At 39.6% G+C, this 25,506-nt stretch overlaps 1 protein-coding gene across 2 annotated transcripts in view; it reads left to right on the top strand.

Annotated features, from left to right (window-relative positions):
• The window catches only part of aff3 (AF4/FMR2 family, member 3), a 194,360-nt gene extending 171,564 nt beyond the window's left edge, over nucleotides 1-22,796 (top strand). For both annotated transcript variants that reach the window (XM_048533102.1, XM_048533103.1), the window contains 6 exons: nucleotides 451-522; nucleotides 7,711-7,804; nucleotides 11,376-11,513; nucleotides 14,053-14,102; nucleotides 14,511-14,734; nucleotides 18,353-22,796. In XM_048533102.1, coding sequence (XP_048389059.1) covers nucleotides 451-522; nucleotides 7,711-7,804; nucleotides 11,376-11,513; nucleotides 14,053-14,102; nucleotides 14,511-14,734; nucleotides 18,353-18,474 — 700 coding nt within the window. In that variant the 3' untranslated portion in view covers nucleotides 18,475-22,796. The remainder of the gene's footprint in view (nucleotides 1-450; nucleotides 523-7,710; nucleotides 7,805-11,375; nucleotides 11,514-14,052; nucleotides 14,103-14,510; nucleotides 14,735-18,352) is intronic.
• The last annotated feature ends 2,710 nt before the right edge of the window (nucleotides 22,797-25,506 follow it).

Raw genomic sequence — 25,506 nt, 5'->3', positions numbered from 1 at the left:
AAAGATGATTGGCAAAAGAGCTAGAGGTGTTGGTGAGAAAATGTTTTAAAATTGTTAAGATCAGAAATGCACAGCGTGTGAGCAGGTCAAATTGTCACTTTCAAAAGGAAAATGATAAATACTTGAAGAAAATATATTTGGAACTTTGGGGAAGGGAAAAGAAAGTGGTCCGTTTGACTGTTATAGGTCATATGTAAAGCTTCACAAAATCCCTTTACATGGATAACACGGTATTGTTCGGCATATTTAGAAATACTGCAGATTAATTGAAGTAAAATTAAACCTCTGACACTCTTTGCTGGTATTGCCTAATTTAATATCAGATTAAAACATCTTAATGGAGATATGTTAAGCATCTGTCTCAGTTAGCAGTGAATCTGGTAAAATGTAAATAATTTCACTTTGCATGTTTTATTTATATCACTGCTTTAATTTGGATTTTCTTTAAAGATATGCCACAAGACTGAAGATTCATTCAAATGTAACAGCCACTCAAGCAGATAAGCAGCTAGCTGCTTTGTGGTGAGTTTCTAAATTATGAGATTATAAATGAAATCCTATCACATAAAATTATTTTAATCATGTAAAGTATTGGAGATTAGTATCTTTTATAATTGTCTGCAAAACATCTAGTATAGAAACTGAATTGATGATGTGCATTTTGAGTCTTACAAGTAAGTATGGAAGTATTTTGTTTAAAAACCAAATCCAGTTGTTTCTTGTCATGTATATGTTTGTCTTTCAATGTGGTTTAGCATGACACTATCTTAAGGCATGGAGAGTTGTTAAATACTGAATAGCTTCAATTGCCCTACTTGAATCATATTCCCCCAAACCTCACAACACCTCAACCGCGTGCCCCCCCCCCACCACCAAACTGCACTACCTCTACCAACATCACCTGAAACTCTCAAGTTCCCATTAATCATCCATGCCACCATGACAAAGCACTGAGCAGAGGCCAGGAGTGGAAACAGTAAAATAAATGGGGAATGAGTCATTCTCCCTCAACTTTCTACTCTAACTCATCTCTCTTTACCAAAGTAAAGAATCTAGAAACTGTCATAATCAGATATCACCCTGAACAGAAATATGTTGTATAAGCACAATATTGTAGAAGCCATTGGTTGAAATTCTGATCTTTTCCCAGATAATCAACCTGGTAACTTGTAGTATTTGCCACCTCTACCAGTAGGTGGTAATGGGTGAGGTTTGTTAAAGGGAGTTTGTCTTTGCTTTGTCTTGGGCCAATCTAAATGATTAGTGGTAGAGTGTACACCACTGTAGAGTATCTAAAGGAAGGTTAATTTGCATGACAGCCATATGTACAGATGCATCTGCTCCCTCTGGAAGCTACAGCAGAACTCCTTGTCCCTAGCCTAGCTAGACAAACAGGTGATGGAGAGGATCCTGAAACAGACTGTCTGCATCATCTAGAGGAGAGAGGTATGAAAATTTCCCAAGACAGGCATTCTGAGGCATAGTTAGATTTACTGAAGCTGATTGAAATTCGTTCTTTGTTTTCTATTAAGAAACCAGCTGTTTGGTGAGTCAGTTATAAGTAATAGAAAAGTTACTATTCTTAACTTTTAACATAGTATACAAATTAGTGGTAAAGTTATTAAAATACATGAAAAAAAGCAATCTTCCAGCCTGCACAGATGGAACGAGCAAACTATGAGGCAATTATTTGGCATCAGGGAAATACTTGAAAGAGTCTTTCATATGCTTTTGCTTGTTTAGCATTTTACTTTAGTTTAGTTGACTTTTGTGACATTAGGTATGATTACAGCTTCTCGCCAGGTCAGATACTAGTTGCTCTTGTAAGCAGTCTTTGTATTTTACATTCAACAACAAGCCTATACTGGCCAATATCTAATTAAGGTTTTTATGAAGATTTGTACCTCGGATTGTGGATGAGGTTGTTGGCTTGCTCACCGAGCTGGCTGGTTATCATCACCAGGCTAGGTAACATCATCAGTGCGGCCTCTGATGAAGCGATGTTGTTCTACTCCGCTTGGAATTTATATGATCGAGTCTGTTAAGTTAGGTTGTGTCATTTCTGGTTCTTATTTGCATGGGTTTGTATATGGGGTCTAATTCCACATATCTGCATTAGGGTGGAAAACCAGACCTCTAGGAATTCCCGTACATGTCTGTGGTTGGCTTGAGCTGGGATGGTTATGTTGTCCCAATTAAATTGATGGCCTTCACTGTCTGAGCGCACTCAGAGTGACTCCCATGTGTAGACGACACATTTGTCATCATTAAATGCACCAAGTTAGAAGAAACGTACCATCTCATCAATAATATTTTCACCAGCATCAAATTTACGACGGAAGAGGAAGACAACAATCAACTTCTGTTCCTGGACATCAGGATAGAATGAGTTACTAACAGGGAGTTCCAAACCACAGTATCTTTGCAAGAACCTTAAACACCTATGGGCGCAACACTCTCAAAGTAGCCCAACAATGGGAAACCTTTGCCAACTGACTGAGTGCTACCCGTGAACAACTTCACTTTCTCCATAAATACCTCAGGAACCAGGTACTGACCCTCAGTGTTAAGTACAAACCTCCACTCAACAACCCACAACTGTACAAAAGAGCTGAACAAAATAGCTAGAGAATGCTACGGGTAATGATCAATGATGTCCATAACCGATTCTACAAGTACAAGCAAGAAATTTTGCGCTAAAAATTATTATCCCAAACACTACCCACCAGCAATGGATTACAAACCTGAAACAGGCCATCACCATCATATAATACAGGACCAAAACAAAGAAGAAACACATTCTACATGAAAAACTGATCCAACACAAAGACAAGGACAACAACAAACCAGAATCACGAATAGGAAACCTATCCAGCAGACCACTTACAAAAACTGAGAAAGTTGTCCCAATACATAGACTAAACTATAACCATTGAGATGCGAACAGAACAGACTTCAGGGCTGCAATAGAAGCTACACTAAAAGGTAATGGACTCACAGATGAAACACAACAAGCCATCTGACAAACTATAATCCCTACACTGAAATGAAGGAATGAATGGGATACCCTAAACACAGAGAGAAAAGCACTTCTGAAATAACTGGTTGATGGATCACCCCACTCCATCCACTCAACCCAGGAATACCTTAATCTCAAGAACATTAAAATCAACAGCAACAAGACTATGGTATTCTTTGACGTCACAGCACTATTCACTTCCATTAACATATCATTAGCCGAAGAAATACTTGCCACATTACTGGATACAGCAGGAACGCACACTCCAAACATCTGCATCAGCAAGGACAACCAACACAGACTACTGGACCTATGCCTCACCACACACTTCATTTTTAACGGCCAAATATTCAAACAAATCAATGGCACAAGTACAGGGATACCCATCTCGGGACTTATTGCAGAGGCAGTCATGCAAAGACTGGAATGCACTACCCTCCCCCTAATACAGCCAACACCGTGCATCCAATACGTGGACAACGCATTTGTCATAATTAAACATATCAATTTAGAAGAAACACACCATCTCACCAACAATATTTTCACCGGGATCAAACTTACGAGAGAAGAGGAAGACAACAATCAACTCCCGTTCCTAGACATCAGGGTAGAACAAATAACTAGGGAGTTCCAAACTATAGTATCTGGAAGGCAACCCACACTGACCAAATCCTCAATTTCCACAGCAATCACCCCAATGTCATTAAACAAAACTGTGATAGGACACTATTCACAAAAGCCACAACTCACTGCAACATACCAGAACTATGCAAGAAGAAGGAAGAGCACCCATACAAGGTATTTGCTAACAATGGATATCCCAACAACTTCATCCTCAGGTGCCTACTAGATAGACAATGCTAAGAGAACACAGGATGTCCCAAGACACTGGCCACACTACCCTATATAAAGAAGATATCAGAAGTGACAATGAAACTCCTACACCCACTGGGAATTATGGTAGCACACAGATCCAATGCCACACTGACAAACACTCACCAGAACCCAATATCCATGAAATACAGAACCAATGTAGTTGACAAGATATCTTGCAACAAACATTACATCGGCCAGGCTGGAAGGAAATTAGCCATCAGGATACACAAACACTACCTAGCAACAAAACGACACAACAAAATTTCCCACATCTCAGTACACTTGGACAATGAAGACCATTAATTTAACTGGGACAATGTGACCATCCGAGCTCAAGCCAACCACAGATATGTACAGGAATTCTTAGAGGTCTGGCTTTCAACCCCTAAGGCAATCAACAAACATGTGGAATTAGACCCCATATACAAACCCATGTAAAAAAAAAACTGGAAATGACACAACCCAACTTAACAGACTGGATCATATAAATTCCAAGTGGAGTAGAACAACATCGGTTCATCGGAGGCTGCACTGATGATGTTATCTAGCCTGGTGACAAAATGTCTATACAATAACCAGCCAGCTCAGCAAGCAAACCAATAACAATATCTAATCATACAATGGTATGATCTTGTGACAAAGCAGAGGCACCTCTTGATCTGAACTGAAGATCAAAACTTCAACAGTGTCCTTGGATGCATTTCTGCAATCCTTCAGTAGGCAGATTGAGATAAAGCAGATAGCAAACGGGAGGCAGAATGTGAAAGTTATAATCAAAACACACTCGTTTCACTTCCTTAATAGAAATTAAAGAACCACATTAAATCGATGTTAGTGAACCAACTTAGCCTGTTCTGGTCAGTTTTCTGGGTTTGACCAGGTCAAAATATGGTCAATGAGTTATCTCTTGCTAGACTGCACTGCCTTCACAGAACTAGCAGTACAGAACCACAGTTTTGTAATCTGAATCACATGGACTGATTCTGAATTACATTATTCCTGCTTGTCATTAAAATCACCAACTCCAAACCACTATCCTTGACCCCTTTCCTCACAAGTGTCAATTCTTGGCATGGATGTCAAGAAGATTTACAAGAAATGTTCAGGAATAGTGCCAGAAGACTGGAGGATAGCAAATGTTGTCCCCTTGTTTAAGAAGGGGAGGAGGGACGATCCTGGCAATTACAGACCAGTGAGCCTTACTTTGGTTGTGGGTAAAGTGTTGGAAAGGATAAGAGATATGATTTATAGTCATCTAGAAAGGAATAATTTGATTAGGATAGTCAACATGGTTTTGTGAAGGGTAGGTCATGCCTCACAAACCTTATTGAGTTCTTTGAGAAGGTGACCAAACAGGATGAGGGTAAAGCGGTTGATGTGGTGTATATGGATTTCAGTAAAGCGTTTGATAAAGTTCCCCACAGTAGGCTATTGCGTAAAGTACGAACTCACGGGATTGAGGGTGATTTTGCAGTTTGGATCAAAAATTGTCTAGTTGGAAGACAGAGGGTGGTGGTTGAGGGGAAATGTTCGTCCTGGAGTTCAATTACAAGTGGTGTACCACTAGGATCTGTTTTGGGGCCACTGCTGTTTGTCATTTTCATAAATGACTTGGATGAGGGCATAGAAGGTTGGGTTAGTAAATTTGCAGATGACACTAAAGTCATTGGAGTTGTGGATAGTGCGGAAGGATGTTACAGGTTACAGAGGGACATAGATAAGCTGCAGAGATGGGCTGAGAGATGGCAAATGGAGTTTAATATGGAAAATTGTGAGGTGATTCACAAGGAAGAAGTAACAGGAATACAGAGTACTGGGCAAATGCTTAAGATTCTTGGTCGTGTGGACAGCAGAGAGGTCTCGGTGTCCATGTACAAAGATCCCTAAAAGTTGCCACCCAGGTTGATAGGGTTGTTAAGAAGGCGTACAGTGTGTTAGGTTTCATTGGTAGAGGGATTGAGTTTCAGAGCCATGAGGTCATGTTGCAGCTGTACAAAACTCTGGTGCGGCCACACTTGGAGTATGGTGTACAGTTCTGGTTGCCACATTATATGAAGGATGTGGAAGCATTGGAAAGAGTGCAGAGGACATTTACCAGGATGTTGCCTGGTATAGAGGGAAGGTCTTATGAGGAAAGGCTGAGGGACTTGAGGCTGTTTTCGTTAGAGAGAAGAAGGTTAAGAGGTGGCCTAATAGAGACATGCAAAATGATCAGGGGATTCGATAGAGTGGACAGTGAGAGTCTTTTTCCTCGGATGGAGATGGCTAGCATGAGGGGACACAGCTTTTAATTGAGGGGTGATAGATATAGGACAGATGTCAGAAGTAGGTTCTTTACTCAGAGAGTAGTAAGGGCGTGGAATGCCCTGCCTGCCACAATATTAGACTTGCCAAGTTTAAGGGCATTTAAACGGTCATTGGATAAACATATGGATAATAATGGAATAGTGTAGGTTAGATGGGCTTCAGTTTGGTTTCACAGGTTGGCGCAACATCGAGGGCCAAAGGGCCTGTACTGCGCTATAGTGTTCTGTGTTCTATAAATTGCAGGAATGAGGAAAGATTGGACAGACTACAGCTGCCCTCTTTAGGACAGAGGAGGCACAGGGGTGACTTAATTGAGGTGTTCAAAATACTGAAAAGCTTGAATAGAGTGCACAGCAAAGACCTATTTCTCTAAGGGGGAGAGATCAGTTACTGGGGGAAGAGATTGAAGGTAATCAGTAAAAGGATTAGTTGGGAAATGAGGCCTAAACTCATTGTAAAAGTACTTAGATCTGCACTTGTAGCATTACAACTTACAAAGGTATGGACCAGTTGCTGATTAGTGAAATTAGAATGGGAGATTAATGATTGTATTCGAGAGGGTGGAGAGGAGATTCAGTGGACATTGCCTGACCTGGAGCATTTCAGTTATGAAAAGAGGCTAGATGAGCTGGGGTTGTTTTCCTCAGGGCAGAGAAGGCTGGCAGAGGACATGACTGAGTGGTACAAAATTATGATGGATATAGATCACTAGATAGAAAATTTTCCCCTTGATAGTTCAGTCAATAACTGGGGGCATAGATTTAAAGTAAGTGTCAAGAGGTTTAAAGGCGATTTAAGGAAGTCTTTTTCACTCAGACAGCAATGGGTATCTGAAACTCTGCTGGAAGGAGTGCTAGAGCAGGGAACCATCACAACTTTTAAAAGGTATTAGATGAATACATGAAATGCGCAGAAGCTCCTGGCCACGTACTGGAAATGAGACTAGAATAGATAGGTGCTTTGTCAGTAATACTGAAACAATGGGCCAAAGGGTCTCTTTCTGTGCTGTAAGACTGTATGACTCCATTGCTAATTTATTCACCTGACATAAATACCAATTAGCTGAATGGCCTCATTCTGTTCTATAACCTTTTTTGATACTGGTACTACTTTAATAGCACCATGACATCAAGACACCACGTCAATGGCTTCAAAGTTGAGTCTACCAACAAGGACTGCAATAACATACCATATGGAAGAGCAGGATATCTCTGAAGCATTTACTTCCATATATTCCATGGTTGTCATGCTTATCCTGTAGTGTCAATAATGGTCATTGCCTTATTGTAATTTTTACAGCAAAAGGCAAACATTACAATTTTTGAATTCAACACTTGGTTTGAAAGATGCAATTTTTAGGAAGCTATAATTATGATTAGAAAATGTTTTGGATCGGAGATAAGATGCTTTGAATTCATAGAAATGTTTCCTTTAACAGATGTGACAGCACAATCCTGCTGATTTTTAAGCCTGAGCTCAGTTTGCAAAAATCTTTTTGATCTCTACAGTTACCGTTGTTTGGCACTTCTTTATTGGAGGATGTTCAGACTTAAGAGGGACAGTGCAGTTAAATATTCTAAAGCCCTGATAGACTATTTCAAGGTAAATATTTTACATACTTTCCAAGTTTTCTGTCACTTCATAATCTCCAACTGACTCTCCATTGTGAAAATGTAATCAAAGTTATTGAAAATATCTTAAATGACACTTTTGGTTGAACCTATTTACTTGAATTTTATTGTAGTTCAGATGTGACAATTCTCCAAATATAGAATTAGGTTAATTTCTTAAGGAGTCTAGTATACAGTGTCTATCCTGATGACTGTAGTCATAAAGCTTCAAAGCATGTCTTGTTTTTCAAGCCCTGTAAGTCAAGCAATTATTTACATGACTGTTAGTGATTCTGATCGTTTTTAACAAGCAAACAGTGAGAGGCAGATATATTTGCGGATGCTACAAAAATGAGGTTTTATGTTATTGTTATGTTTTGAGACTGTCTCTTTAGGATAAAGAGGAGGTATGAAGAGGTCATGTGACCTGCTCTAATTCTGGTGGACAAATCTAGGAGGATTGGTTGCTATGGCGACAAGAGGGATCCCCAACTCAAGATTATCTTGCTGAGAAGCTGCAAGATTTACACAAGTGTGAACAATCTATGTTAACTGTTAGTCTCAGAGTCTCAAAGAGGTGTCAAGAAAGTCAGGTTTTATAAATGGTTCAGTGGATGAACTTTAACTTATACCCTTGGCACCAATTTTCTCCTGTTCAGTTATCCGACCAGAACATCAGTGTGGAGTTATGCAGGATTACAAAGGGACTGTGCTGGAATGACTCAAACATCTAGCTTAAGTTCCTGTTACCCGGAGGTTATCTCCCTCTCAAAGGGCAGCAGACAATGACAGCATCAGCACTCTTTGCAATGCTCCCCATGAAGCACCAGCGAACCCTCTCGGTAGTCTACAAAGGAAACATAAATATCTAGCAGTCTTAACAAATCAAAAGATACTGCAAGACTCTTGGACAAAGTACTATACTTATGGCAGCTATCAGGTTATACAGAATGTATACCTGTGACCGTTCAGATTTCACCGTTAACCTTTCTTTTCCTATTACTACACGTGTGCCCCACCTTGGGTGTTGCAGCTGAAAACGGGGAGGCCGCTGCTGACTGCATTGCTACTTGATGACTTTGGCAGGTGTCCTCTGGTGTTCCAGGGTCTAGAGGGCTCCAGTCTGCTCGGGGCATCTGCACAGGGAAAATCTCACTGATCTGACCTGATAAGGCATTTAGGTCCCTGGCAAAAGGGGAAACGGTATAGCAGGGCACCTCCACAGTGTCCAATGATGACAATTCCTCGGTCTCTGTCTGACGCTCTTCCTCCCTGTCAGTGCGCTATTTGACGTCCGCAGCTACCGAGTAAATGGACACCTAGAAGTGTTTTGAGGTGCCTTGGATGCCGTGCTCTTGCCTAGTTACTGAATGACACACCTATGGTCCCAGTGATGGAGTGAATGTCCTGTCACATATCTGGCAAATACTAATGATTCTGCAGTACCTGGACCCCCAGGATGACAACCTCCCATTTCCATGGAGATAGACTTGCGCTCACATGCTGTAGCTATAAAATCAAAACAAGTGGACCTGTTTTCCTCCAGTCTGCATATCATTTCTGGCATCTCTGCCTTTAGCATTCCCCTGCTTGTCTACATATCTCTGTCAGTTAATTAATGGCTAAGTCCACAGGCTCATCATTTGTGCTGGGTGCGGCAAGGGCCTGATCTCCAGTTGTCTTCTGAGCCTCAGACATTTTGGTCATCTCTTCCTTCCCTAGCTGTGGGCTAGGTTTGATCAGGGCTGCGATCACCAGAATGTGAGGCTGACCACACCCGAACTAGATTACCCACTGAGGTGAATATTATTCTCTGCACTGATGGGGAGGTGTGGGAGGAAGACCTTGAAGGTACATCCTCTGAGGCTCACGACTGTTTCTCCTTGGAGATGTTGTTCGAGGAGTGGGTGGAAAAGGGTTTGGGGGATGAGGTTCCTTTTTTATTTTTTCATGGTTTAGGGGTGGGTTTCAGAGACTGCATAAGAAAATACAAACAACAGTTAGTGTTGCAAGCCATCATCCCTTCCCAAGGTTTCATTAAGGTTTTGAGACTTGGTGTGCAAATAAGATTAAAAGACTGGAGGCTTCTCACTAGATGCCTGTAGATGTCTAAACTGCTCTCAAACATTTTGAGCTCTCGTGTCAGCTTAGTGCCTCCTCCTCAGAGAGAGTCAGAAACCTTTGAGGTGTTTATCATGATGCCATTGTTTGTGGGCATATCCTTGCTTCCTGCAAGCCTTTGTTTAGAAGCACTCAGATTAGATTAGATTAGGTTAGATGCCCTACAGTGTGGAAACAGGCCCTTCGGCCCAACAAGTCCACAGTGCCTCGTGCAGCATCCCACCCAGACCCATCACCCTATAACTCACACACCCCTGAACACTACGGGCAATTTAGCACGGCCAATCCACCTGGCCTGCACATTTTTGGACTGTGGGAAGAAACCAGAGCACTCGTAGAAAACCCACGCAGACACGGGGAGAATGTACAAACTCCACACAGACAGTCACCCGAGGCTGGAATTGAACCCGGGTCCCTGGTGCTGTGAGGCTGCAATGCTAATCACTGAGCCACCATGCCACCCTCAGATGTGTTTGTTCACTGAGTTGCGAAGTAAGGTCAGTGAGCTGACAGTGTATGAGCTGCTGAGTGTTGTAGCTCCTTTTATTTTTTAAGTATGAACCCTGGCAGATATGTGAGAGGCAGTACCACTGTGGTGCCAGTAGTAGCTGCAATGAAGTGACAGACTTGTCACTAGTCGTCAAGATATCTGGCAGCCACCTTCCTGTGTGTCGGCAGCAATCTTATGACGTTAACTCACACTCACAGAGGCATGAAGCATTGAGTAGGTAATGGTACATATCCTGGTGGAATGCAGCAGTTCATTCACCTTCTTGTAGCACTGAAGCCAAAGTTCTTTTAAGGCAGCCATGCATATTGACCTCCCCACTCATCTCTATCCAGGTTATCTTTGTCAGTCATGATGGTCTACTATTGCTACCCATGTGTAAAACCAATTCACTTCTCTCCTGAATAGACTACTGGGAAACTTCTGTGGAGGTATCATGAAGGCAAAATGCTGATTGGTCTGTGACATCGCTAGGAGTGTTTGGGGGTGGAGGCTGAGTGTTGCTCTTAGGTTCCAGGGAATGAAGTGCACACCAAAAGCCTCGTAAGTATGGTTCCCAGGTGTTAGAGACCAGGTAGGAGCAGAACTTCTTGTCCAATTGTCTGTAAAATTTGGAATTTTATACATATATAAAAATGCAATAGTCTGAGAAGAATGCATTCACTCAAGAAAACTTAACATGCCCGAAGGGGACTTATCTCTTGCTTTTCGACCTACCTCCATACACCATACCAAAAAGCATGATGCTGTCCCCTGATTTGCAACTTATATGCTGGAGATCTTTTTTTCACAAATACAAGTTAGCTCAGCCGTACCTGCAGACATGCCCATTTGAAAATTGTGGGTTGCCTGCAGCCTTCATTATTCTTTCATTTAGCCATTAACAGAAAACGTTTTGACCAAATTAACTATTCTTCTTTGCTCCCTGACCTAGTGTAACAGAAAGGAAGTGCTAACCAGTGGTACTGCACATAGTAATATGCATCAGAAGGAACTGAACACACATCAGTACTGCAGTTGTCCACTTAAGCTCAAATACACTCGTCATTGCTGCAATTTTAGGAAAAAACAGGTATTGATCTTATAAACTAGATTCTCGACTGATGTTTAGCAGAACCAATTTCTAAAAAAAATTTCGTTTGAAGTAGATTTTTCAGAATTGAGTTGTATTACATTGAGTCATTGAATCGGTGTGTTTTTATGAGGTGTTAACGAACTTCCAAAGAAACATGATAACTAGATATGATTTAACTGTGGAACTACAGTTAATTCAGCAAACTATGCTACAGTCAGCAGAAACAGCTACCCACAATCCCCAGCCAATTGTTGGCTAGTTATAGGCCTGTTAGTACTTCCATCACAAAAATATATGTGACTGAGGAAAGTGGAATGGAGGATACCCAACTGCTACTTTTCTTACCTGGTCTAAAAGTGGAAAGGAAATGGTATACCTACTTTGAGGGCATATTAGAGCACCGATCCCATGTTCATAACTTCACTTTGTGTCTCTACACCAAAGCTTGAACCCAGCTACCTCTTGCTAGAGTCTCTGATCCCTTCCTGAATAAAATCTTCAATTTACATGGCATCCATGGAGCTTCTTCTCAGGAATGCTTGTTATCCTGACACAGGCCATTACTGAATTCTGGTGCGGCTGAGCCTTCAATCACGTTGGTTGGCAGCTCTCGGGACAGCGAGCATTTGTTTCTAAGGGGCAAACTTCCACTTACAGCTTATTAAGACCCCAGCATATTATGGCTGCTAGGTAGCTACTTTTCAAATAGGTCTGCTCAACACAATCTTTCAACCGGGAAGGCTATCATACACCTCCCTTGTAAAATTCACCCTGTTAAACTATTGGAAGGAGGACATTTGGCCCATCATTGACAATGTCATGTTATTGATAAGAGAGGGCTACTTGGGAGCAATGAATCCCCTCAAAACTAAGCAGCAGCAAACACGAGGGTAATATAGTGTGAAGCTGGATGAACACAGCAGGCCAAGCAGCATCCCAGGAGCACAAAAGCGCAAACACGAGGGTTTTTGTTTCCTGTGTCTTACTTGGTTGCAGCTTAATCATTTGAACAATATCACTGAAATAGTTTTTTGAAGTTTTTCATCTGGCACTCATTAAGGCACTACAAGACTACAATTTCAAGGAGAAAACCAATATTCACCACCAATAGGATTTTGTCAACAAGCTAACAAGATGGTTTGTCTAGTACGTAAATGGATAATGTAGTGGATGAACTTCAGTACAGGTGTGATGTCAGGTATGTAGGTTATATGTCACAAAGATTGGTACATCATATCAACCAGCATGTCACACTGGCTGTGAACCCAACAAGCCCACACTTGCAAAACATACAACACCCGATATAACTGTAGATGTGATTCTGCAGTTGGACAATATTTACTGAATAATGACAACAAATTTTCAAATGTAAGTTGGGCTCACATATAGCAACATCCTGATCCAAAATATTCGAAATTCCTTCTAGGTCAAATTGTCAAAAATCCTAAACTGTGAAATAAGAAACAAAAATTGAACTAAAATTTAAATTGCAAAAAAAATGGACATCATGTGCACATGTTTGCTCCTTGATACTTTTATTTTGTTTTCATTCGGTCCAAGTACGTGCATGTACTGGAAACTGTGTATTAGGACACAGGGCCCTGTTTTTTGCAGTTGGAAAGAAGTGAATCTGTTTCAATACAACAAAATTGACATTGACAGGTGATAGCCATTAACAGTTCTTTCTCAGGGTACTATCCTGATTAATCAGTCAACCTGCCTAGTTTAAAATTTAAACAGGCTTGCAGTTAACTATCAATCAGTATTAATGGATACACCCTCCCCACCAATACCTCTGACAATTTGAATCCATTTGCCAGTCACCCTCCCCTTCTCATGCAGTTCAAATGTTTGTTTTTCCCTTGAATTTGTAATCTTGTAAAATGTCTTCATATATGCCAGAAGAAAGGTTTCAATAAAATGGGACTTTTTCCAGCAATATACAAATTCTGTACTACCACATGACATCACAACAATATTTCACCCTAAATCATTTTAAGTAGCTCAACACTGAACTGCTGAAAGTCTGTTCAGATATCAAAAATCAAAAGTCTCAAAGTTTGAAAAATGGCCAGATTGGACCGAATGAAAACAAAATAAAAGTATCAAGGAGCAAACATGTGCACATGATGTCCATTTTTTTTGCAATTTAAATTTTAGGTCAATTTTTGTTTCTTATTTCATAGTTTAGGATTTTTGACAATTTGACCTAGAAGGAATTTCGAATATTTTGGATCAGGATGTTGCTATTAGTTAAACTGATAATCTGGAATTGCACATTAGTTCCCATCTGAAAAGTTACCAAGTGAGTATCTCTCATCACAAAATTTACACTAAGGGTAGTTGGAATGCGGAATTCTCCATCATAAACAATTTATTTAGTCCATTAATTATTTTAATTAGATATTAACTGCTTGAAAAATGAATATTGATGAATATGGGAAAGGTAAGAGTGGAATTTGAAAAAAAAATACTATTCATACATGCAACAAATTTGAAAGTTTCTGTCTAAAACAGATATATTTTAATACTACAGGACTCTGGTGAAACAGTTAAAAGTTCAAACCTTTGGGGAACCAGTGAGAAGTAAGTATACTTTCCTTTCTTCTGACCTAAAATGTAACATTGTAAAAAAATTCCTAAGACATATTTAGTGAGCTCATTATCTGCAAAGGGGAGAGAGAAACAGTCTATGATCGGAGGGGCAGAAAACAGCAAACCATGACTGATTTCACTCAGCCTGAGGCTTAGACATTGTCTGAGGGAGGATAGAAATAAGAGTCCAAGCATCTTGGGGCCAATGTTGGTCTGATGTGGGAGAGAGAATCTGGAGCAGGGAGCAGTGAAAGTCCATATGGGTTGTGAATGTCTGACAGGCGAGATTACAGCTTGGAGAAGGAGATGATTGTGAGAGTCCAGCGGTTGTAGGTGGATTTGTTACTGAATGGATGAGGATTCGGCGAGGTCAGCTACATTTTATATTTTCCATTTTAGGTGTATTAGAACATCTATGCCAATGTTGTCTACACCCTCCCCTGTTACTTCTGTTGGATTTCTTGAGAGCCGTTCCAGTAACAGTGGATCATCCCCCTCTTCAACTATTAATATTCCACAGCGAATCCATCAGTTGGCTGCTAACCATGTCAACATCACCAACAGCATTCTCTACAGTTATGACTACTGGGAAATGGCTGATAAACTGACCAAGGAAAACAAAGGTATATCTTTTGGCTCAATCAGAAGTTAAGACATAGTTTGACTGCTGTAATGAATTGCTTTTTTGTTTGCCTGTTTGATGCGTAATAATAAGATATTGTTCACAAGAGCACAAAGTGAGGCTCAGAGTCAAATAATGTGAATGTCAAACATGAAAACCATCAGAATCGTGAAGTACTTTTGGCAATTTGGTACCCTAGGATCCATTAATATCTATTTCGTATCTTCATTATTCTGGGAGTAGTTTCAGAAATGCACTTCAAGCAAGCTCCTTATTCAGGCTGAAATGTGTGTATTTGCTAGTAATTCAGAAAGATTTGCCTAGCTGATTATCTGTAGCTTTCTCACCTTACATACACATTGCAACCTGAAGATGATGGTGATAATTCCTAACAACTTCACCCAACCCTGTTTTAGACTCAAAATAATTGTTATCAATATTTGACAATTCCACTCTATTTTATGCTTGCTTGATAAAATCATTGGGAGGAGTTTCATGAAGCCCATAATAGCAGGAAATGTGCAGGGCAATATAATTAGGTGGCATAGAAAATTTTGATTTACTGATTGCAGACTGTGATGTAGCAATAAACTCAATGGTATATTGAAAAAGGTGCCAGCTTGTAACACATTTGCGTCCTGTGAATATTTATTAACTGAAACAGCACAACAATCTTGTAACGATTATTTAAAAGTGACATGCAGCAGGTTTTGTCTAGTTATGTAAGTTTTATAGGAAAAAGAATTTCCTGTTTAGCTCTTTGGTGCAAGGGAGGAGAGCAGGAGATGGTACTCTTGCTTTGGTGCTGAGGACCAGTTAGGAATGGAGTTGTAAAGTGGGTTTGGGGGGAATGGATCGTTAAGAGGGAATTCAGGGGAGAACAAAGGGTGAGGTTAGGAACATGGAGGAGTGAAATAGGAAGGGCCCAGTCACCTGGGTGTCATGGGTGGCGTGGGGTTTTGTGGGGACAGTCAGTGTAAGTAAAAAAATAAGGGGGTGGCTAAAAGATTGTGTCCAATCTCAGATTGCTGGCTGACAGAGTCCTTTCAGGACTTTGGGTTCACCTTCAGATGATGTCTTTTAAAATGCATAGTAGGGATGGCTGGCTAAGTCTACAAGCTCAGCTATGTCCCCTGGAAGGACGAATACCACACTGTACACTATTATCAATAATCAATGTAGAGTGAATTAAAAAAACACAACATTGTTGCTTCCATAATAAAGGAAATGTCCCTAAATCTGCTGTTACTGCAATGCCATAAGACTAGTCAGTACATGTAGCTGTCTAAGCCAGTCTCAACAAATAGTAATGATGCACACATCAGTAAAGGGTAAGCAATGTAATGTGAAATATTTACAAATGAAATTTAGTTTGGGCAGGAAAGTTGTAGCCAAGATACAGAACCTCCCTGTTTGACCAAGAGACTCATTAGCGGGCTCCAAGTGAATGCAGCATTGTTAGCTGATGGTGGTTTCATCAATGAAAGGGGTCCTCTGGCTCTGTATTAAATTGAATATGTTTTATATGCATGTCTTGGCACTTGGAAATTAATTGCATGGGAAAAGGCAAAAAGAAAGGAAGCAGAAGTGGTATACATTTTCAGTTAAGACATTGGGAATAGCATGCTGTTGATAAAATCTAGTCCGTAGCATGGTTACAACGTAGAAGGAGACCATACATCCCATCATGTCAGTGCTGGCTCTCTGAAGGACCTATTCACTGAATAGTACCTCTTCTCTGCAAGTATTCCTTTACAGACAATTATTCCTTTACCTTTTGAAAGCCTCTCTTTATCCTACTTTCACCACATTCTCAGGCATTACATTTCAGATCTTAACCACTCTTCTACCCTTCTTTCAAATCTGCCCTTGACCTTTTCATCTCCAATGAGATCAATACCAACTTCTTTCTACATAAATGAAGCTTCTCATCGCTGGACCCAGTCTGTGAATATCCTCTCTCCTGCTGCCGACAGGGGAAGCTAGATATTTCATGCTGTTATTTTTCAGCAGCAACATGAGTGGTGTTCGCCACTATTAGGATGCTGTAATTAAGCCAAATGCTACAATACCAATGAGTAATGTGTTATCTGAATTTCAATGTTGATACATAGGCGATGCATTCCAAAGACTGGAAGACTTTATCCAAAAGTATCTCACTTCACAATAGGCTAAGTACTTTCCATATACAGTCAGACACTGCTTGCAAAACTCAAAACACAGTGTGCAACATTAGCTGTGATTCTGCAAATGAGCAAAGTCTTAATGCAACTAATTTAGGATTTTCAGTCAAGCTCATAGTGTGCTATAGTTACATGTACTGGAGGTTACAAACATTAATACACAATGCTTGATATTTTACAGCTAGAAATAACATGAATACACACTGTGCTGTTTGAACTCATCAAAATAGGTGATGGTCATTTTCAGGTTAATTTCTTAATGCAATGCCTTTATCAACCAGAGTCTGCCTACCAAGCAAGCAGCACTGTCCTCTTATACAGTATGAATGTTGTTTTCCCTTTATATTGGCATTCTATGTGCCTTGTATCGAGGGAGCTGATGGAGGGCTTTCTATACTCACCAGTGATCTGCAAGGAATATTTCTCATAATTCCATCTCAGAAATGTCAGAGGCACCTCTGTTTCAACAAAACTGGCTGCTCAACTATGTCACTCTTGCCAGCTGAACTGAAGCCACACAAAATGAGTGGACAGTGTTGTCAGGGGCTGCCAAGATCACTGTGGCTCTAAATTTCAATGCCATTAGATCCTTACAGACAGTAGCAGGAGAATTCAGAGACTTCCCACAGGTTCCCTTCCATCGCAGTGACTGAGAAATCACGGAGCCCTTGTATAGAGGGAGAGAATTCATCATGGTCAGCACGTGCTCTTATCAGGTTATCAGAATTCACAATAATGCAAAGCGTGATCAACTGTTTGCATGTGGCTCCGAAAGCCTCATGTTAGGCGTTCCGGAGGTGCCTTGGTTCAACATCTCATTTGAAAGATGACAACTCTGACAAGCAAGATAACAAAGTGTGGAGCTGGATGAAGACAGCAGGCCAAGCAGCATCTTAAGAGCACAAATGCTGAGGTTTCGGGCCTAGACACTTCATCAGAAAAGCTTTCCTGATGAAGAGTCTAGGCCCGAAACCTCAGCATTTGTGCTCGTAAGATGCTGCTTGGCCCGCTGTGTTCATCCAGCTCCACACTGTGTTATCTCAGATTCTTCAGCATCTGCAGTTCCCATTAACTTTGACAATGCAGTGCTCCCTCAGTCCTGCATTGGAGTATCAGGCTTCATTTTATATTGAAAGGCTGGAGTGAATCTTGAACCTGGAACCTTATGATTCACGGGCAGGAGTTCGACAAGTTGAGCCACAGCTGACACATATAGAGGCTATCTGGCATTATGATTCACCGACTCCAAATACTTGTGACACACAAATGACACATCATGCGATTGCACTGCCAGTCAATGCTACTGCCATAATATTGTGTTTGCCCATAGAAAAGAGTAAAATTTGTTTCATTATCTGTCTTCACACTTTTGACATGGTGTGTTTTTTTCAATTTAAGTTCCTTGCATTACAAAGAAATGTTACTTCTTTTTTCAGAATTCTTCCATAATCTCGATGCGCAGATGGGACCTATAACACTACAAAGTAGTATGAAGCAGCTTGTTCGTTACACTCAACAAGGACTGCATTGGATCCGAATCAGTAATCACATGTTGTAGTGCTTTTTATGAATGATCACATTCCATGAACTTTAAATTCTAAAGTGCTGAATTGCTAGTTAATGCAGAAGGTGTCCTGAGAAAATCGAAGGAAATTTTTGCTGCGGAATTTCAAATCATAAATTTGATACTTCTTTGATGTTAAAGAATATTAGGCTTCAGTCCATGAATTTGGCAAGAGGTGAAAGAAAGATCGGGCCAATTCTATTTAGCATTCTTTCCTTTTGTTTTCCCCTTTCAGCAATTTACTGCATTCACATCTAGAAATACTATTGCCAGCTTCTGCATTTTACAAACTTTGGGCAACAAAAGAATCTATCTTCGCCTTGACTGTTCAGAAATCTTTATTGTCAACTGCTCATGTATTTGAAACCTTATTTGCTTTCTCATGTAGGTTTCTACCTTTTAAGGTACATTAATATCATATGTATTCACATTTTATAAGCAAAAAGTAAAAAAGGGTAAGTGCAATTTATGACAGCAAATAATAAGTTAATTAGGAGACCATTTAGGTTAAGACTGTTGATGGTGTCAATAAAGACAGAGGTGAAATTCCTATTGAGAAAAAAATAAAAGCTGTCTAAGAAATATTGGTCAGAGTATGTGTTGTAATTATAACTATGTTCTTAAGATTACTTTATGATGGTTAAAAGGGTTTTCTAGGATTCAGATTTTAATTGATCATTTTTGATTTAAAATTCTGCTTCGTCAAATGCTATAACATTTTGTTGGTAATGTTGTGCTATTTCAAAAACCAAGTTAAAGATATAATTCTATGGGTTAGTTGAAAACTTCGGGGCATTGTTTTCAGAGCCCATATATGTCTCTCATAAACTTTATATTGCAAGAACATGCCCCATAGACAAGTTGGCATTATGGAAATGTTCCAAATGACCCATCTTTCTGTCTTCAAGGCAGTCTCAGTTGACCAGAATGTGGAACTTCTGTGGAGGCTTGTCTGAAATTGTGCTACGACTTCAGGAAAAGTCAGCAGAAACCGTAAAGCAAGCCAGGACTTCTGCTGGCTTTCTGTAGAAGTCATACCTGCGACAGAGGAATCTTTATGGAAATTGTTTCCCTTAAGACCAGCAGTATTCTATTTAGTAAAGAGTATATAGGAAATATATTTTCAGCAAATTAAAGTTACTTGTCAGTTTAGGATTAAAGAGGGAAAGTCTCTATTGTACAGTTTGCCTCAAAACATCAGTGAGAAAAGATCATTCAAAGAGAGAAGCAAAAGTCTTTGCTTCGTCCTGTTGACTAAATAATTTTCATAACTAAGTTTTCTCATTCCAATTTAGTTTTTAAAGTTCAATGCCAATTTAAGGAATAGCCATATTTGGTACGACTGGGTTGGTGATTTGTTTATCTACCATCTTTCTACATGACCAAAGCAAAAGATGTCAGCAGGCAATAAACAATAGCATCAGTTAAAACAGAAGTCTTAGATAATGTGGATCAACTATTTGGACAGGTTTTCAACAGTTCAAAAGCATCAATAACAATTATCATTTAGAATATTATTTGATCTAAAGATTATTTAACCTCTATGTTAAAATGCCATGCCTAGATATTTTATCATCTTTTGCCAATATAGGCTTTATGGGAGTAAATTAAGTAGTAAAGTGCTATTGCAGTGCTATAATGATTGTTATTTACCTGAGCATTAATTCAGCATTTTATCATATTCAACTTGTCAGGTCTTTGATATCTGAGATTAAAAAATGGTCTGAATATTTATTTTTTATCCAGAATGTAATTATTAATCCAGTATTATTTTGCCCCAACATAGAACATTCATTTTATTCCTTTGTTAATAAGCTTCGCCTCCTCTTCTTTATGTTTGTGATATTTGTGTAATGCTACTCATTCATCAAGAATATTTCCTAGCCAAAGTACGTTTGTTTCTTACAGAGTTTATCATGTGTTTAAGTATAATATTGAATACTGTATAAAGTGTCTATTAGTAATGCATTCAATTTCTTTCTAAAATTATTTCACTTTTCAGTCTAGTATGTGTATCTAACACTCTCATTGCTTCTTTCAATGATTTTATATGTTTAGATGAAATGTGCAAATATATGAAGTCAATTAAACTACTACAATTAGCATAATATACAGGTACAGAGATGTGAGATTGAAGACTTAGGAATCATCCAGACTCTTACGTAGAGCAATTTATATTAAATGGAATTCATAATGGGTTTACAGGACCATAAACATGAAGCCTAATTTATATATTACAACAGCCTGATCAAAAATAATGATAATTCTGTATTTTAAAAATGCATTTTCATTTCAAGTTTGATGCTTACAGATTCTCACTTTTTAATTTGTTTGCATTAATTTTAATTGAGCTCAATTGCAAGGCTCTCAAAACTTCTAAGCAAAGTGCTTTATATGAAAAGGCAAATACTAATTGCAGAGTCCCAATGTCCGCCTTTTGTTGGAATTTTTTTTATTAATGCAGAGGTGTAGCAATAAAATGTCATAAGATTTAGCAGACTTGAGAAGACTTTGCTTAGTCAAAATAATTATAGTTATGGCACCTCACAGCCTATCAGTAACAAATTTTATGTTCCTGCACATATTGGTTATTATTCTAGCAAAATCATATGCAACTAGTTTTAAGGACCAGAAGCCTTGCTCTAGCAGTTCTAAATTAAAATGACATTTTCAGCTGCTTTCTAGTTGAAGCATGAATTACCTCAGTTTAGAACCTCTCCCAGTTTATCACCTTGTGCTTTCAGAACAGATAAAAGATGAAAGTATGATGAGATTTTGCACTCAATCACTTCTCCCTTAACATCAGTATCAGCAGTTTCCTCTAATATGAAGATGGTGTAAGCTCACTAATTCTGCTTTCATGTATTGCCAGGATTTTTCTTACACAACCTCCTTTTCGTAACAACTCACCAACACCCTCCCCATTGCCAAAAATCACTGTTATTGCTGCCATTGTTTGTCCAAAGGATCCATCCTTCTGATGCACTATCTTTCCATACCAGATGCAAACATTGCCCAAATTGGATGAATGTTGTCTGTCAGACAAGCAGTCTCTCTTCCATCTCCAATATTTTTATGACTATGTAAAAGAGTTTAACTTTTCGATGTTCCTATACTTATTCATTTTCAAGATTGTTTGGAGCAGGTTGGAAATTAATCTTTAACTCCAGGAAACTCCAGTTCAATTCTGGAGGATTGGCAACTGAGGGCAATGGCCACATGCATCTGTCCAAATACAAACCATTGGTATTCATGGCAGCCACCTGATTTCTGTATGTGGTTAGCCTACCACTGAGAACGCATGAAGGGTCATTCACTGATAGTCCCACACTTAAAGCGAACAGACATAAGATCACCAAATTGCTATAATTTCCTTTGTGAACAATTGGTAAAAATAATACTTTCTCTGTTTTTGATCAAAACATGTCTATAAGTTTCAGCATTATCCTTTATTTACTTGTATTTTCTTTATATACCTCAACACAAGTGTCAAAAAACTGGCTTAAAAAATCCCATTTAATTGCACCAATTAGAGAGAGAAATGAATGAAGAACAATAGACAGAAGATAGGCTTATCAAGCACCACAGACTCACAAGCTGAGATACACCTAATTCAATACAAGCAATGCTTAGGGAAACAATGCATTATTTGTCAGACTGTGCAAGATTTGTGTGATATACTTGAGCCAGATCTGAAGCAAATTTTAGGATGGCTAGAGATCGCTTTTGATGAAAGTAAATTCCAAAACAACAAAGTTGCTGGACACTGAGACAAGATGCCCAGAAGAGAATGGTGTAGATTATATGGAGATGTCAGAGGCAATCATTGCCAAGAACTATTGTAGAGTGCTGGTAAGATACGGCAACACATGTTCCTAGTCTCACAGTGAGAAACCGACCCAAAACACTTTACAAAACACACACTTAGCCAAAATGAGTAAGATTCAGCCATTTTTTCTGTTTTTGAGATGTATTGAAGGTTTAACATGTCAGATTTTATTTCAACTTTAAATAATTTTTTAAAGTCAAAGATTGAATTTCTGCTATAAAACACTGATAACTTTCATTGGATATTATGCTAATTAGCTATTTGAAATAAGTAGTCTTTTAACCAATATTTTGTATTTAACCCTTACCATGCAGTATACCCTTGTTGTTTATGTGACTACATAAGCTAATCTGACTGAATCTCTCTCTCTTAAAATGTTCCAACTGCCTTTGATTTTAACATTAATGGTTTAACTTATCCATGTATGCCTCAAAAAATTGTTAGGATTTGATGTATTTATATAATTTTCAGGTCAGTTCCAACTAACTTCCAGTTATACATATAATTAAATAAATTAATTAAATAGTTCTATTTGAGCTGCGAAGCACTTATTTTCCTGTACTTTGATAGAGGTTGTTAGAATTATAAAAGGGGTTGTTAGGTAGATTTAGAGAAAGCAAGCTGAATTTTACCTGATATCAGCTCATTGTCAATGTTGGAGTCCTTCAAAGGAGGGTTTCTCTCCATGAGTCCTAACAAAATTTCTTGAGCTCATTTTCAGAACTCACCTTATTACCTTCACACCATGTCTCTCCAGAACCCTGCTCATCTTATCTTGCCTCTCATCACAGATGAAAGCACTCACCATTGCTGGGACTTCCTAGGATCCATGACACTGGCACCATATTAAAAACACATCTGTGCATCATTTTGAGCGCTATCCGTCTGGAGCTGGACTGCATAGTCCCAGTGTGAGGAATTGCCCCGGAAATGGCTAGCAGAGGCAGGTTAGCTCCTTGCTTCACCAATATACAAGAACAGGCCACTTGACCCCTCAAGTATGCTCCACCCTTCAATAAGTTCACGGAAGATCTGATTTTAACCTCACCTCTACAATCTTGCATATCCCCGATAATCTTTTATCCTCTTGATAATCAAAAATCTATCTACCCCTGCCTTTAAATATTTAAAGATTCTTCAGCCGCTGCCTCCTTATGCAGGGAATTCTAAAGACTCACAACCCTCAGAAAAAAAAAGTTTCCTCATCTCTGTCTTAAGCAGGGGCCACCTTAATTTTAAACTGTGACCCCTAGTGCTAGATTCTTCGATAGAGGGAACATCCTTTCAACAGCGACCTGGTCAAGTATCCTCAAAATCTTATATGTTGTAATTAAGTCACCTTTGACTCTTCTAAACTCCAAAAGATTGCCTGCCTAGCCTTTCCTCAAAAGGTGATCCACTCATTTGAGGCATTAATCTAGTAAACCTTCTCTGAATAGCTTCCAAAGCATTAACATCCACAGGTCCGGTGACCAGTACTGTGCACAGCAGTCCAGATGTGGTCTCACCAATGCCTGTAGAACTGAAGCATGCCCGGTCGCAATACAAGATAACATTTTACAAGCTTTCCTGATTACTTGCTGTACCTGCATGTTAAACAGCTGCAATTTATACACTAGGGCATGGAAATCTCTCTGCATTTCAGAGCTCTGCAACCTCTCATCATTTAGATAATATGCTTCATTTTTTATTCTTTCTGCCAAAATGGACAATTTGACATTTTCCCACTTTGTACTGGATCTTTGCCAACTTATTTCCCTTATTAATATCCCCTTTCTGGCTGCTTATGTCCTCTTTACAAATCACTTTCCTACCTTTGTATCATGAGCAAATTTAGCTAATATATTTTCAATCCCTTCATGCAGGTCATTTATATAAACTGTAAAGAACTGAAACCCCAACACTGAACCTTGTGGCATACCACTTTTAACACCCTGCCAGCCCGGAAAAGACCCATTTATTCTTATTCTCTGTTTTCTACTAGCCAGCCAATGTTCCATCTCTGCCAATATGCTATCCCTTGAACTTACCAACATGTTACAGCATGAACTTTTATTCTCTGCAATAACTTTTGATGTGACACTTTGTCAAAAGACTTCTGGAATTCTAAATACAATACATCCACTGGTTGATCTTTATCTATGACACACAGTTATCTACAGTGCAGAGGATATCTAGAGGCCTTGGTAGACAGGATGGTACAAAGGAGGGGCTATCCTCTTTCCTCAGGAGACCTCATCATGAATGCAGAATGCATAAGCAGACACACAAGCAACAGGCAGATTTTTTGAAAGCACTGGAAAAGCTGACTCAATGGTTGAAGGACTCCACCAAAAATTTGTACCATACTGCCTCTAGCACGTGAGCATCTGGCTGCCTGCATGGACAGATTGGTGGCTGCCCTGGAGAGCTACAGTACAGTATGCTCAGTGTCTGTTGGATATGTGTGCAGACCTGAACCCCATCGCTGTGACCATTGGTGCTCTACTTGGGGAGGCAGGGTCCTTGACCTCACTCCCTTTGCCCCTTCCTCAGATGATAAGAGGGTGGTCCTAGTAAGCAGCCAGCTGGAGGAACAGTCACATATGGATGCACTAGAAGTCTCCTCTCAGGACAATCCAGAGGTGACCAGTCCCTTCATCTCCACTCTGCATGCCATGCTCAACCGTGTTGAAGTTAAAGCAGAGGATGGGGGCAAGACACCTTCAGCACATTTGAGGTCTGACCCCTGAACCGTTTGCCCATAAGGCCCATAGATGGATGCTATGGTGGCAGCAGGAGTAAGAAGGAAAGGAGGGCACATAGGTGGCAAGGCATTGTAAGTACATTATCTCATTTTGAAGTAGATATTCACCTTTCATCATCAACTGTGTGAGTGAATGTCATTTTCGCCACAACAATGAAGGTAAAGAGGACAGCCATCTAAGTACCACGTGGTGCCCTGTAGGAAAGATATCCTTCCCATAGTACGCATATTAACATGAAACATTGGTATGATTGAATGAGGGAGCATCAGATGTTGTGAAGCCTTCCATCCTTTTGCAATCTTAACAGTTATTAAACAGCATGGAACATGCGGAAAAATCAATGCTTTAAGGTGCCATCTAGCTGTGTTAAACAGACGATACATGCCGCAGCAGCCTTAAACATTTGCAGTCAGTAAAAGATGATGTCACACAACTCAATTCCATTGAATG

This window comes from Stegostoma tigrinum, chromosome 6 (assembly GCF_030684315.1).
Source record: "Stegostoma tigrinum isolate sSteTig4 chromosome 6, sSteTig4.hap1, whole genome shotgun sequence".
In the NCBI taxonomy this organism is placed as follows: domain Eukaryota; kingdom Metazoa; phylum Chordata; class Chondrichthyes; order Orectolobiformes; family Stegostomatidae; genus Stegostoma; species Stegostoma tigrinum.
This window is presented reverse-complemented; position numbering and strand designations above follow the sequence as displayed.